Below are 15,000 nucleotides of genomic sequence, written 5' to 3' on the forward strand. Positions count from 1 at the left end.
TATTCTTTAATATCACCGAAAGATTTATTATTTCTTTACCACATCTAATTCTTTAATTCTTCGTTTCTGTATCCTAAGTCAACACGAACATTCACATAATTTGTGTCTAGATTCCGTGGATGAATCATCGACTTTTCTTTATTTAATGGATATCCGATTTCAAATCCCGATTTTTGTAATTTCCTATTTGTTTACTTCCTTAGAGAAACACCCAAAGAGGAAACAAGGAATCTCTTAAGTTTGCCTTCAAGTCGCTAAGGCTCAAAATAGCTGTTTAATTCCTGCATTCTCCTAAACAGTAGATGAAAATCTCAAAATCACATGACCCAATATTGATAGCACCCGCTTCGGTTGTGAGACTTATGGCCTTGACATACTTGATACAATGACGGTGAGAGGTCATTCATATTAATCGATATGTACCCGTGTTCGCAACCTAAGTTTGAATGATACACGAGTATTAACTTCTGTCTCGTGCATATCTGTCTATCTATATTTTATACGTATATATATATATATATATATATATATATATATATATATATATATATATATGTGTGTGTGTGTGTGTGTGCGTGTGTGTGTGTGTATGCATGTATAAAATGTGAATTCCACTCTTAGTGTTTGGAATTAAATTGGCTTAGAATATATTATAGTATAATCTTTAACCATTTAATGAGACAGGTTTTCAAGTTTGTCTATTTAGCATACAGAATGATGAGGTGTTATTGCCTTCGTTTAATTTCATATGGTCGAAATGTTCGTTTAGAATAAACTATGTGTTACTATCGTAAAATTCAGTTCCATGAGTCAAAAATATACTCGCAGCTAGCCTGTCCACTTTAGCCATCTAGATATTGGTGAAATCAAAATATAGGAGCTAAAATCGCTGCTGGTCTGAAAGCAGCTTTAGGTAACAACACCAAAACAATGGTGATGTGGGCGTCCCAGCCAAAGACCTTATTCAGTTGGATCACAAAGGTCGCTCTTTGGAGAAAAGCTTTCATCATTCTTCCGTGATCAACAACATGGAGACGGGAAGTAAAGGGGGATTAGGCATAAGTAGGGGCGTGATGTGACGATCCTTTCCATCAACATTAAAACCAACTTAATTCGGTTATCATAAGTTTTCGTCTAATATAAAACGCTAAAATTACTAACATGTTATCGAAATTGACGCCAGTTAAGAAAATTTACTCATCGATTTATTACCGTGAAAGTATATAAATCTGATGGAATTTAACAAAATCCGTTAATAAAATAATAATAGTAGTAGTACTAAAATATGCATAAAAGATGAACGATCACCAATATGCTATATATATATATATATATATATATATATATATATATATATATATATATATATATATATACATATATATACTATAGATCACGTATCTTAATTTTTAACATTGATTCGGCATACTTGTTAAGTATAATGACTTCGAAAACTAAATGAAAACACTTTCACCAAGATAAAAAAAAAAAATCTCTCAACTACATGCATAACTAAGGAGTGAGAATATGCAACGGGATCATAATATCCTAAAAATAAGAAACAGATCAATATTATTAAATTTATTACCATTTTTTAAATTCATCACAGATATCTGATAAGCTGTCTCTTGTATGAACTGGGATTTCTACTGTATGGAACATGTAACAGTCATAATACTTCAGGTGAAGTATATAATCAAAAGTGTGAAATCAAGTACATATAAAACCGTGACAACAGTCAAATGATGAAAACAGAGTATCTCATTGACGTACTATCTCCCCTATATATTGAAGTGCAAATGTCTGGATATATATATATATCTATATACTATATATATATATATATATATATATATATATATATATATATATATATACATACAGTATATATATAAATAAATATATATATATATATATATACAGTATATACTTACACACACACACACACATATATATATATATATATATATATATATATATATATATATACATACATACATATATATATATATATATATATATATATATATATATATATATATATATATATATATATATACACACACCTTTCCGATCACGCTCACCTCTCTCAGTCCCTCGGGTATGGAGAGAGGGAGAAGTCATACCCTGGTGAGAGAGGAGTGAATTTGAATGTGTGTGCGTATCTATCTATATATTTAGCCGTTCTTTTTGACGGGTCACGTACACTAGTACATCATAACGTTTAGCCCAAGTCACATTAGTGACGACTTCCTCTTTCGACCTTATTAGTCCCACTGTGTAGCAGGGTCAGGCACTAGAGTCTACTTTCTTCTTCTATTTATATCTATCTGAAGGTAGTAATGTAAGGCAACCGGAATGTTAACCTAAGCGCACAAATGAAATATAAATGCAATATTTCAAAAAAAAAAAAAAAAAAAAAAAAAAAAAAAAAAAAAAAAAAGGGGGGGGGAGTGCATAGACTTCTTACAGCAGGAAACTTGGTGAAACATAACTAGTAATAACTATGGATCGCTATCTGATAATGTTGAGGGAACAAGCAATTTAGAGGTATATTTAAAGTATAGAAATAGTGACACGATGATTCTGGTCTTTGTTACGACAGGAATTGCCCTCAAAGTTAAGGTTACACATTCCATATTTCGTTTGTCTTGAACATGTTTATATAATGCAAACTGAAAATTACGCTAATATGATATTTTTAAATGTGTAAATTCTTTTCAGGATACGTTACATGAAATCTTTATTTGAAATTTGATACAAGAATACTGTTACGTGTTATATAAAACAAGAAAGGGAACTATTGAGACGTTTAATAAGTTGTCTTTGAAAATAATATCATTAAACAAACCACAACAAGTTTAAAAACTTTTTATAATATTTCATAACAAAATACAAAAGTAAGAAAATATCATAAAGTGTACCAGTAGAGTTAACAATTTTCAAGTTCAACTGTGACTTTTCAACTGGACGCGAACAATATAGCAAATAAAAATGGCAAGAAAAGCAACATCGTCCGCATGGTTATTTACTTTATCCCTGATAGCACTAGCTATTACACATTCAACATCCCATGAATCAGTTGTTTTGTGGAACAATGATCAAGCGGAGGTTATTCCCGATGCTGACATGAACGACAACTCCACTCGGGAGGAATACAATGACGTCACGGATCTTGCAGATGGTATGAATCACTGGAACTTCAACGGAATGTGGTCGAAGTACGACCTCACTACCCTTCACGATGAGCAGAAACTTGTACCGGAGAATCCCGAAAGACAGGACCAAGCTGTCTTGATATGCCACGTGAGTACAAGTTCAGATGTTTTAGTGGTAAAGTTTCAGGTCGTATTTCTTATAAATTATACATGCAAATTGCAATAATTTCTGGCCTCTAGCATTTCATCTTCAGTAAGTGTATGATTAAGTAGTCAACATTTGAAAACCTATGCTTTTGGGAAAAGAATAGACTTTTTAACGCTTCCAAAAGATTCTTTCTCAAAGCTATCAAGTAGGCCATCGCACAATCTTCCGCCCGTCTATACCTATCATCATAAAAGAACACCATCATTTTTCTTTTGCCACCGCCCACAAATGCCCAAATTCTGAACATAGGTAATACTTTCCTTTACAAAATTATGTTGTTTTTTCCCCCAATTTATTCAAATTTCACGTTATCTATTTTCTTCCCGACACAATAGCTACGAATTCTATCATTGACTGATTCATTTTGAATTTTCTGGTCTCCTGATTCGGAGGTCATCGACACCGATACTATTTGTTATAAATAGACTAAACGGATATTCTATTTGGAACCATAAAAGCGGAGATGTCCTTTTGAAAGTTAACTAGCTCCTTTTATTTCTTTATACCAGACACAATCCTTGTTATTCACTTTGGCTTCACTGAATACCACCATAACATATAGCTTTCTCACACGACGTTTAAATTGTTCTCCACTTCTTCAATCAGGATGTGAAAAAAAAGACTCCAAATATTTAATCAATCCACTTCTGTGTATGTAATTCAAAGACATTCATCTCTAATGTGTAGATTGAGTTTTATGGTCTATCTACCTTGTTATTTAATCGACATACAGTTCAACGAAAAAGTCATACAGATCTATTTTTCCGGTATTCTACCTTATTGCCTTACTACCTCATTCTATGTTTGGGTTCCCCCAGGTCCCTCAGTGTGAGGTACCTCGTATATCCACCAGAGAGTTGCTAATGCATCTTCCGGTGTATTTTGCATCTTCCAGTCTTGGATGGTCTGGGATGCATCTTAGGTATTTATCTAGCTTATTCTTAAACACATCTACGCTCACTCCTGATATGTTTCTTAGATGAGCTGGCAGCACAGTCGCTGCATTATCGATGCTGGTGTGTTGTGGATTAATATCCTATGTGCCTTCCTTAGTTTTCCTGGTATAGTTTTGGGCACTATTAATCTACCTCTTCTTGCTCTTTCTGATATTCGTAGCTCCATGATGTTTTCAGTAATTCCTTCGATTTGCTTCCATGCTTGTATTATCATGTATCGTTCTCTTCTCCTTTCTAGACTGTATAATTTTAAAAATTGCAGTCTTTCCCAGTAGTCAAGGTCCTTAACTTCTTCTATTCTAGCAGTAAAGGACCTTTGTACACTCTATTTGTGCAATATCCTTTTGGTAGTGTGGCTACCATATCACATTGCAGTACTCGAGTATACTACGTACATAAGTTTTGTGAAGCATAATCATGTGTCCAGATTTTCTTGTTTTAAAGTGTCTGAATATCATTCCCATTTTTGCTTAACATTTAGCCAACAGTGTTGCTATCTGGTCGTTGCATAACATATTCCTGTTTAACATTACACCAAGGTCTTTAATTGCTTCCTTGTTTGTAATTGTCTCGTTATTAGGTCCCCTGTATGCATATACCATTCCTTCTCTGTTTCCATAATTTATTGATTTGAATTTATCGGAGTTAAATGCCATCCTATTTATCTCCGCCCATTCATATATTTTGTTTAGATCTCTTTGTAATGAGTTCCTATCTTCATCACAAGTAATCTCTACTTATTCTTGTGTCATCGGCGAAACTTCTCACTACAGAGTCTTTAACATTACAGTCTACGTCTGAGATCATAATAACAAACAGCAGTGCAGCTAGTACTGTACCCTGTGGCACGTCAGATATTACCTGAGCTTCATCTGATTTCTCGTCATTTGCAACCACTATGTGTTTTCTGTTTTACAGAAATTCTTTTATCCATTTTTCTATCTTTCCCACAATATTATGCTTTCTCCTTTTTTTTCTCGAATATATTATGGTCTACCTTGTCAAAGGCTTTTGCAAAATCTAGATAGATCACATCTGTGTCTTTTCATTTATCATATTTTTGTATGTTTTCATAGTGTGCTATCAGTTAGGTTTTTGTACTTTTCCAGGCACAAAACCGTGTTGACCTATATAAAATAAATTATTTTTAACCAAATGATTCATTATCTTTTTTATTACCCTTTCATACACTTTCATAATATGTGATCTTAGACTAACAGGTCTATAATTGCTTGCCTCTAGTCTTGATCCACTTTTGAAAATAGGGGTTATATATGCTTATTTAATGTTTAACATATATCTCGCTCATATCTACACTTTGTCTTAACAGTATTGCAAGTGATAGTGTGTGCAGTTTTTTAGCAAAATTGTTAGAACTCCATCTGGCCACGCCGCCGATCCATTTTTAATTTCGCTTATAGCCTGCACAATATCTGCTCCATTAATATCTATATCCGTCAGATATTTAATATTTTCTTCTCTCATTTCTGTTTCATTATTTTCATTCGCAATTCTTCGCATGAATTCACTCTTATATTTTTCTGATAATATGTTGCATATTTCTTTTTTTTTCAATCGTCAACCGTCCTTCAATTCTTAGAGGGCCTATTTCTAATCTCCCTTTATTCATCTGTTTGCATAAGAGTAAAGTACTTTGGTCTTTTTTTTATATATATATTTTGAGGTGTCCTTTCTTCAAAGTCCCTTTTTTCATTTTATTTCGATTGTATAATCTTTTGTTCTGCATTTTCTATGTTACTTTTTATTTCCATCATTTTCCATACATTTTTTCTTTTGCAAGATTTTTCTTCCACTTTCTAATTTTCTGAAATAAGATCCTTCTGTCTCTTGTCATGCATGTCTGATGTTTATCTTTTTTTCGGTACATATTTTTCAAAAATTTTCTCCCGTATTTTATACAGTATATCCGGGTTTATCTGTATATTATCACTTACGAATATATTTTTCCAATCTTTGTTCAATTCTTCATTTATTTCTGACAATTTTATATTCTTACTATAAAAATTATATTTTCCATATCCTTCCTATCGTTTTGTGCATTGTTTATCTCTGCGTTCACTTGCTTTGGAATGGACTATTTATTCTATGACATTGTGGTCTGAAATTCAAGTGTTTTACACTATTATTTCTTTAACATAATTCACCTAATTCACAAATACTAAATCTAGGACATCGTCCTTTCTTGTTGGAATGTGGTTTATTTGTTACATATTATGTTCTAATAGCATATCTTGAATCTTTTCAAATTGCCTCTTATCTTTTGCGCTACTATTACTCTCTTTTTCATATGTATACATACAACCACTTTCTTCTATCCGTTCTTTCCAATCCACGAAAGGAAAGTTAAAATCTCCGGATAGGAGTATATTCCAGTCTTTATGGTTTCTACATATATCATCTATTTTTTCTATTATTATGTCAAACTCCTTAGTATTTGGGGTCTGTAAACTACAATATTCACTAATTTTTCATATTCAAATTCTACCGCAATCAATTCACATTCTGTGTTGCTGTATTTTTCACAGACTTTTCCTTGATTTATGTCTTCCATATATTGCGGTTCGCCCTTGATTCCTATTTGTTCTGTCAGATCTATATGTTTGGAAACCCTTTATCTGGTCATCACTGCCAGTCTCTTGGGAATACCATGTTTCACTTATATTTAATATATCTTCTAAGAACTTCATTTTCCTTTTAGAGTTACACATGACTAAATCCAGTGCATTCATCACTATGATGGTTTGTGTTTCATCCCCAAATATCTATTATTGGTGATAATATGGATTCTCCCATGCTTCCTTCCTGTTCTGATATGATGTTCTTTTTTTTTCATTTCCAAGAATTCTGCCATTAAAAAATCCAACTTTTCTATTATATTTGGCTCTTTTGCCTTCATATTTATTTATATGAGTATACCTCCAATTATCTCCATATCTGCACCAACCTCTGGCATTATAGATGCATTCTTTGTGGTTGGGCTCTAATTGTGCATATATGGGTTGAAAGGCATCATATCTTGGGGCCTTTTGAGCGTAGCGCGGTATATACTCGGCTTGTTTTTTTTTTTGTTTCTTTTTTGCTTCATTTTTGCTTTCATTTTTCTTGTCTGTTTGCTTTTGAGTATTCTGACTTTCAATCATGGTTGCAGAATGCATATTTCGACATTTTTTTTAATCTGCATCCTTTTCTTTCTTTCAGATTTTTGCATATTTTTGGATGGAGATCTCTATATTCGTCACTATATCCGTCTAAATATGCACATTTACCATATAATTCATAATTATGGCATATCTTTTAATGCTTGTAGTAGCATCTTTCGCCAAATCTGCAATTCCCCCTTTTCAGTAAATTGCAGACTATATCTTTCTTTTCTTTTTTTTCATTTTCTTGCTCTTCCCTAAAAGTATGTAGGTCTGGGTAGAGTCTCTTGGGTCTATTATTTGTCTCCATCTGATAATTTATTTCTTCGAAAGTATGTTGCTGTATGGCATTATGTGTTGTATCAATGATTTCCTCTGCATCCTTACACATATTCTGTTCATTTTTCTCTTCTTCTTCAACTACTTGCAGATTCAGTATCGACTTAATTATATTTTCTATCCAGACTAAGCATGTTGAGCAGAATACCTTTGTGTCTTTATTATTCATTTTTTGTTGTACTTCAGCGCAAGTAGGGTGTGTTGGTACATGACATGCATCGCATTTCCTAATCAGTTGATGCGGATTAATAAAGTGGTACTACATCTTACATGTATTGCACCATTTTGGCATTCTTTTTCCCAATGCATCAATCAGCATATTAACCATATTGGACTTCTTATTGTTCTTTGATGTTATGTGCTGATTGATGTAAACTTTCTTTATAGGTCTCTTTATCACCTGGATCTTCTTTGAAATTTCTTCTATTACTTTGATGATGTTTTCCGCAGACTTGCTCCTGTTTGTTGGATCATATTGTTTCAATATGTTTGAGAATATTTTTCCATCACACTGTTTGGAGCTATTAGCGACCTCTGTTATCAGAAGGTCTAGTTCTTGTTGTGCCAACTCATGGAATTTACTCTTACTGATTGCAGCAATATCCCTCCATGCCTTGCCTGTGTTATAGAGCACCATCTTGTTCAGAGTTTTAGTAATTCACAAGATAACTATCCAATGCTGACGTTTTATCCCACTTTTCTGACCTCAAACTAGTCACCGAGTATTCACGAAAACTTGTAGCTATATTGCACTCGATAGCCTTTTGTTATTCGCGATAAATCAGCTGATTTCTATGATGACATATGTGGGCTCACCAGCATATAATAACACTCGCGCGTGAGTTAAAAGAAATAAATGATCACTGATTACCTCGTGAGAATAGGAATCACCAATAGAAGGGCATTCCCTTATACGAAGAGGTCCTTATCATACAATAGATCCTCAAAAGTCTTGAGATATTGCACCAATGCCAGATAGTTACACTTAGTTCCACTGCTGTTATACAGTAGTTAAACTCAGACTAACAAAGATTTCGTTATAACATATATACACATATTTGTATACAGTACACACGAACACACACAGACACACACATATAGATAGATATATATATATATATATATATATATATATATATATATAAATTGTATGTATATTATACTATTATGGCTCCTGGGTCTGGGCCCCAAAAATATATTATACTATGGCCCGTGACTGGGAACCAAACATATAACATTATATATATTACTACTGGCAAGCTACTGAACCTCTCGAATTCCAAACTCACTTGTATGCTTTTACATCTAAACTGTTACACTTTAAAATATTAATACACGAATTCTGAGACAGTTAAATAACTCCCAGACAGCAATATATAAAGCACTGAATATCCAAAGGTACTCAAAACAAAACTGGGTAATTACTCTTAAGTATTATTTAAAACTTACCGTGGTTCCTAACAGGATATGTGCATAATCTGATTCAAAACAATATTGATTGGAATAATACACTCTTTAAAAAAATACACTTATTCTATATAAATTACAACACTGAAAGAATTTACATAATAACAAAATAAGTCACTCGAAAAAAATTAGGTTTGAACAAAACTTAGATTAAGACCAATATGATACGATCTGATAATTATATAACTTGACTTTAAATGTTAAATTTGAATAAACCTTTGACTAAGACAAAAGAAATAATTAAATGTAAATTATACAGAAGCTCGAAAATAAATCTGAATAATGTAATATTCAAGTTTGAAACTTAATGAAAATAGATAACCAGATCACGATAAAAAATCTAACTTTCCTACAGGGCCGTTTACAAAACTTTACACATTGCAAACACTCACCCTAATACAATGAAGTCAAAATCCACGTTTTGTCTTGCGTATCTTTTCGACACACGATTTGCTTTGGGGCACAGAGTCCCTTAGGAGAGGACACACTATATGTACCGAACACTAAAAAACAATACACTGGGTTGCGTGCGAGAGCGAGAGAGGTGAGGAGATGACAATCTTAAGGCTAGGAATCTCTATCTCTATCTGTAACCTTGGTGTCACTTTTTATATAAAACCTAACTGTTTCTAGAAATTTCCCAACGAACTGGGAAACATGGTGGGCTGAGCAAAAGGCCAGAGTTGTCAAGTATCGCCCTTACTCACGCTACTCACGCCACGCCAGAAGGCTCTCTCAGTCAGCTAGCTCCTCCCACACTTTGTCCTCGAAATAAAAAAAAAGATAACATCCTATCACCAGGTCTTCGCAAAATTTCCAAAGCACGTGGTAGAAAATTTTCCAAAGCACATGTTACTGAGCATTCTCTCTCAAACATAACGCAATAGCTCATAAAATATAAAAGAACATTACCTAAGCCCTTGTTCATATTGTGTATGATCAAATAACATTCTCAAACAGCTTACGTAAGAGTTCGTAACAAAATTACGTGAAATAAAAAGTTAAGTCTTAAAAATAGCGCAAATTTACATATACAACCTTGAATAAAGAATACAATGAAATTCTCAATGAAAGTCTTTCGTAATTTATATATCACACTTACGTTTACATGAGAGGGGCTCATTTCAACAGCTGGCTATTCATTTCTTCAATGCATATATGAAAACAATATAAAATATGAATGAAATCATTAATAAACTATGGTATTTACTCTACACTAGACCAGCTTCGTAAGAATATATATATATATATATATATATATATATATATATATATATATATATTATATATATAATATATATATTATATATATATAATATATATATATATATATTATATATATATATAATATATATATAATATATATATATATATATATATATATATATATATCTAAATAAATATACATACAAAGTCATTCAACTATATACAGTAAGTTTGTGTGTAAATGCACATACAAATACATACACAAATACTCTCTCTTTCTCTCTCTCTCTCTCTCTCTCTCTCTCTCTCTCTCTCTCTCTCTCACACACATACACACACACACACACACACACATATATATATATATATATATATATATATATATATATATATATATATATATATATGTGTGTGTGTGTGTGTGTGTGTATATGATGCCAGTGTTATACTTGCTTACACACACACACACACACAAACACACACATTATATATATATATATATATATATATATATATATAAATATATAAACAAATTTCCCCAATTATCCGAATACAGAGTAGCACTTATAATCATTTTGCTTACAGAACCCTCAGAACACTGCTACTTCCTAATAATAATAATAATAATAATAATAATAATAATAATAATAATAATAATAATAATGATGATGATAATAATAATATTAATAACAGGTTTCCCTATAAAGCCAAGTACAAGCCTGCAGATAACCACCAAATATGGCACAGGAAAACCAGCTGCTGCCATCAGATAGATGACAACTATTAAAGGTATCATTAAGCAACGATCTGGGTTCAGTTGCTGAATGGAATATTAATCCAACGGGTATAGACTCGTGAATGGCGATCAATGTTTGAATATCACCCCATTTACTATAGCTAGCATGAAAAAAAAATCTAAGGAATAACAGTCTGACCAGCTCTTTTTATATCTAATAATATCAATTATTAGTCCTCGTATTCTTAACAAATATCTGACTGGCTTTATTCTGTCGTATATATGCTGTTAGCATGTTCCTGTTTTCATCATCATTATCTCCTCCTACGACTATTGACGCAAAGGGCCTCAGTTAGATTTCCCCAGTCGTCTCTATCTTGAGCTTTTAATTCAATACGGAACGGAAGAGATGACAGAATGGCCCCCAGTCTCCGGCGTAGCGGGATGCTAAGAATCTCCCAGTTCCTGTTTTCGGACAAAAGAAAAATGGAAACGGTTTTTTCATTGGTATCAAAAATTATCAACAAAAATCATGCCAAAATTACAAGTAACGTTAAATTCGCGTATACAATCGTTTTTATAACATAACTAACTTAATTTATTACGGGATCCAAATTTCAAATAATCTCCATAGATGAAAAACATTTATTAATCGAAACATATACCAGTCTTGCGAATAATTACTTAATTATACATCTGAATTTATAGGAGCTGGGTGAGGGTAGATTTGGGTCGTTAGGTAGTAGGTTGGCCACACGTTGAGATACTACCGCTAGAGAGTTATGAGGTCTTTTGACTGGCCACTGAGTACTACATTGGATCCTTCTCCCTCGTTACGGTACACTTTCCCTTTGCCTACACCCACAGCGAATAGTCTGGTGTATTCTTTACTTATTCTCCTCTGTCCACATATACCTGACAACACGGAGATTACCAAACAATTCTTCTTCATCCAAGGGGTTACTGCACTAATTGTTCAGTGGCCACTTTCCTTTTGATAAGGGTAGAGGAGACTCTTTAGCTATGGTGCGCAGTTCTTCTAGAAGGACACTCCAAAATCCAACCATTGTTCTCTAGTCTTGGGTAATGCCACAGCCTCTATACCATGGTCTTCCACTGTTTGGGTTAAAGTTCTCTTGCTTGAGGGTACACTCGGGCTCGCTGTTCTATCTTGTTTATATAAGAGATATTTATTTTATTTGTTACTCTTCTTAAAATATTTACTTACCCTTGTTTCCTTTCCTCGCTGGGCTACTTTTCCTGTTGGAGCCCCTGGGCTTACAGCATCCTGCTTTTCCAACTATGGTTGTAGATTAGCAAGTAATAATAATAATAATAAACGATGCATATGTTTATTAAGATTTCGTTTAGATAAGCGATCGTTGACGAGAAATATATGGTGTATATATATATATATATATATATAAATATATATATATATATATATATATATATATATATATATATACATATTTCATATACATATTATATATTTATGTATATATATATATATATATATATATATATATATATATATATATATACAGTATATATAGATAGATAGATATTAGTAAATAAACATACATTAAATGGGTGATGACAAAACTTTGGAAAATTTATGATAGGTATGATATTAAATATTTTCACAAAGATCTTACGTTTCTCCGTTGAAAGATACAAACAGATTTTTATATTCTCTCCCTTTTACTAGCACTCGCTTTCTCTCATGCAGAGAGCGTTGAAAATATCAAAAGCAATAATTCTTTCATTTCTCTATTGTCAGATGACCCGCATTTTATTCAATATTACTTTTCTTCCTTTCTTGGATATAAAATAAAATAAAATCAGTTTCGTTCAGTGCATTAAGGCGATATTAACTCATGAAGATTTAATGCACATACTCCATCCCACTCGTGTGCAATTCCTCCCATGATTCCTTAAACACTATATATATATATATATATATATATATATATATATATATATATATATATATATATATATATATATATATAGTGTTTAGGGAATCATGGGAGGAATTGCAAAATATGATAGAAGATTTGAATAGGGAAAGCAAAAATGTAGGACTTAAAATTAGTATGAATAAAATTCAATACGAATGCAGAGACTAAAATAAGCGTTATGACAAACCTCTAGAGATTGCTAATGAATATACATACCGAGGACCTAAATTAAAAGAAGCACAAGCATGTGATAGATGGTTTTACAGTTTTTAGTAAACATAATGAGATTATGACAAGTAAAATACCACTTTCTTTTGAAAGAAAAGTATTTAATCAGATGGGCCTACCAGTATTGAATTATGCATTAGAAACTTGGAGCCTTACTAGAGCATTAGAACATAAGCTACTTACAACTCACCGAGCTATGGAAAGAATAATGATGGGATTAACACTTTAGTTTGCTCTCATGTAAGAAAAAGAAATGTACATGGGCAAGACATATAATGAGAATGACAGATAATAGATAGACATTTAGAATAACAGAATAGGTCCCTAAAGATTGCAATCGAAGCAGAAGAAAAAATATGACGATGGATTGACAAAATAAGAAAGTTTGCGGGTGTGGACTGGCACAAAAAGACCATTAACAGAAGCAAGTGGAAGGACATGTTTGAGGCCCTTGTTCTGCAGTGGATTAGTAACAGCTGATTATACATACTCATTTATATAACATACTCATTTATATATAAGTCTTGTAATGATCTAATCCCTTTAGATTTGATATTTTTGGTGCTTCATTACGACATAAGCCTCTATGGAGGCTTAATATAAAGTTACTTTCATCTTTAATCGGCTTTGTATGATAGTGTACTGATATAGGGCAAAAACAGCAACAATGATAATAACGCTCCTTTTCAGCTTTTTATCTACACGTGAATGCACATCCATGGGGGATAATAATTATAAAAGCTGTCTCCACTATTCTGTCAGACATATATCAACTAACGTCACAATGACGATATTCTACTTTATAGATGGAGGTTTGCCATATGTGCTGTAGTTTTATCTATTGTGTGTGTACTCATTTTAATTCATATTTCAAACTTTCAGATTTTGGATGAAACATTGTCTCCTAATTAGTCAATTTACCTAACCCCACAAACTGCCTGCAAAAAGAATCCTTCCAATGATCAACGCAAAACTGTTTGATCACCGCTTCTACTCGTGATTTAACGACCTCATAATTGTTTCACTACGTTTATTTGTGCGTTTGCAAATATCAGCAATCACCGTGTTTCATATACTATTTGATATGGCCTATTGATTTCATTTACTTTTTTTTTTTTTTTTTTTTTTTTTTGATAAATTCATTGTTATACGGGAATAAAACAATATCTTCCAATGATGGAATTAAAATTAATTTACAATCGACTCCACATTACCTTCAATGTCCCCGTTTTTTCTAGCCATCTTTTTTTTTTTTTTTGAGATACTTAGTAATTATTGATATGTATTTCTTATCAAACGTGTGGATGTTACCGATCATTACAAGTTTTCAGAGGTTTATAACTCGCCTTCAAACATTAGTCAATATCAATCCAGTTTCCGTTTGTCCTTGTAGCCACGATTAAAACGAATCAAATTCCAGAGAAACATTTTTTTCAAATAATGATTATCTATTAATCGTCCAGTTTCTTGTGATACTCAACTACACATAAACACTATTATTCTTCTAGTTTTTAATTTCTTCTTAATTTCTATTCAATGACTGTAACCTGGATCACGGCTGCTTCGATTTTGTCCCC

General features: G+C 32.4%; 1 protein-coding gene across 3 annotated transcripts in view; it reads left to right on the forward strand.

Moving 5' to 3' along the window:
- LOC137655142 (uncharacterized) overlaps positions 1–15,000 on the forward strand; it is a 90,597-nt gene that overhangs the window by 3,904 nt on the left and 71,693 nt on the right. For all 3 annotated transcript variants that reach the window (XM_068389022.1, XM_068389021.1, XM_068389023.1), the window contains exon 2: positions 2,725–3,306. In XM_068389022.1, the coding sequence (XP_068245123.1) occupies positions 2,995–3,306 (312 nt within the window). In that variant the 5' untranslated portion in view covers positions 2,725–2,994. The remainder of the gene's footprint in view (positions 1–2,724; positions 3,307–15,000) is intronic.

This window comes from Palaemon carinicauda, chromosome 16, assembly GCF_036898095.1.
Source record: "Palaemon carinicauda isolate YSFRI2023 chromosome 16, ASM3689809v2, whole genome shotgun sequence".
Taxonomy (NCBI): Eukaryota; Metazoa; Arthropoda; class Malacostraca; order Decapoda; family Palaemonidae; genus Palaemon; species Palaemon carinicauda.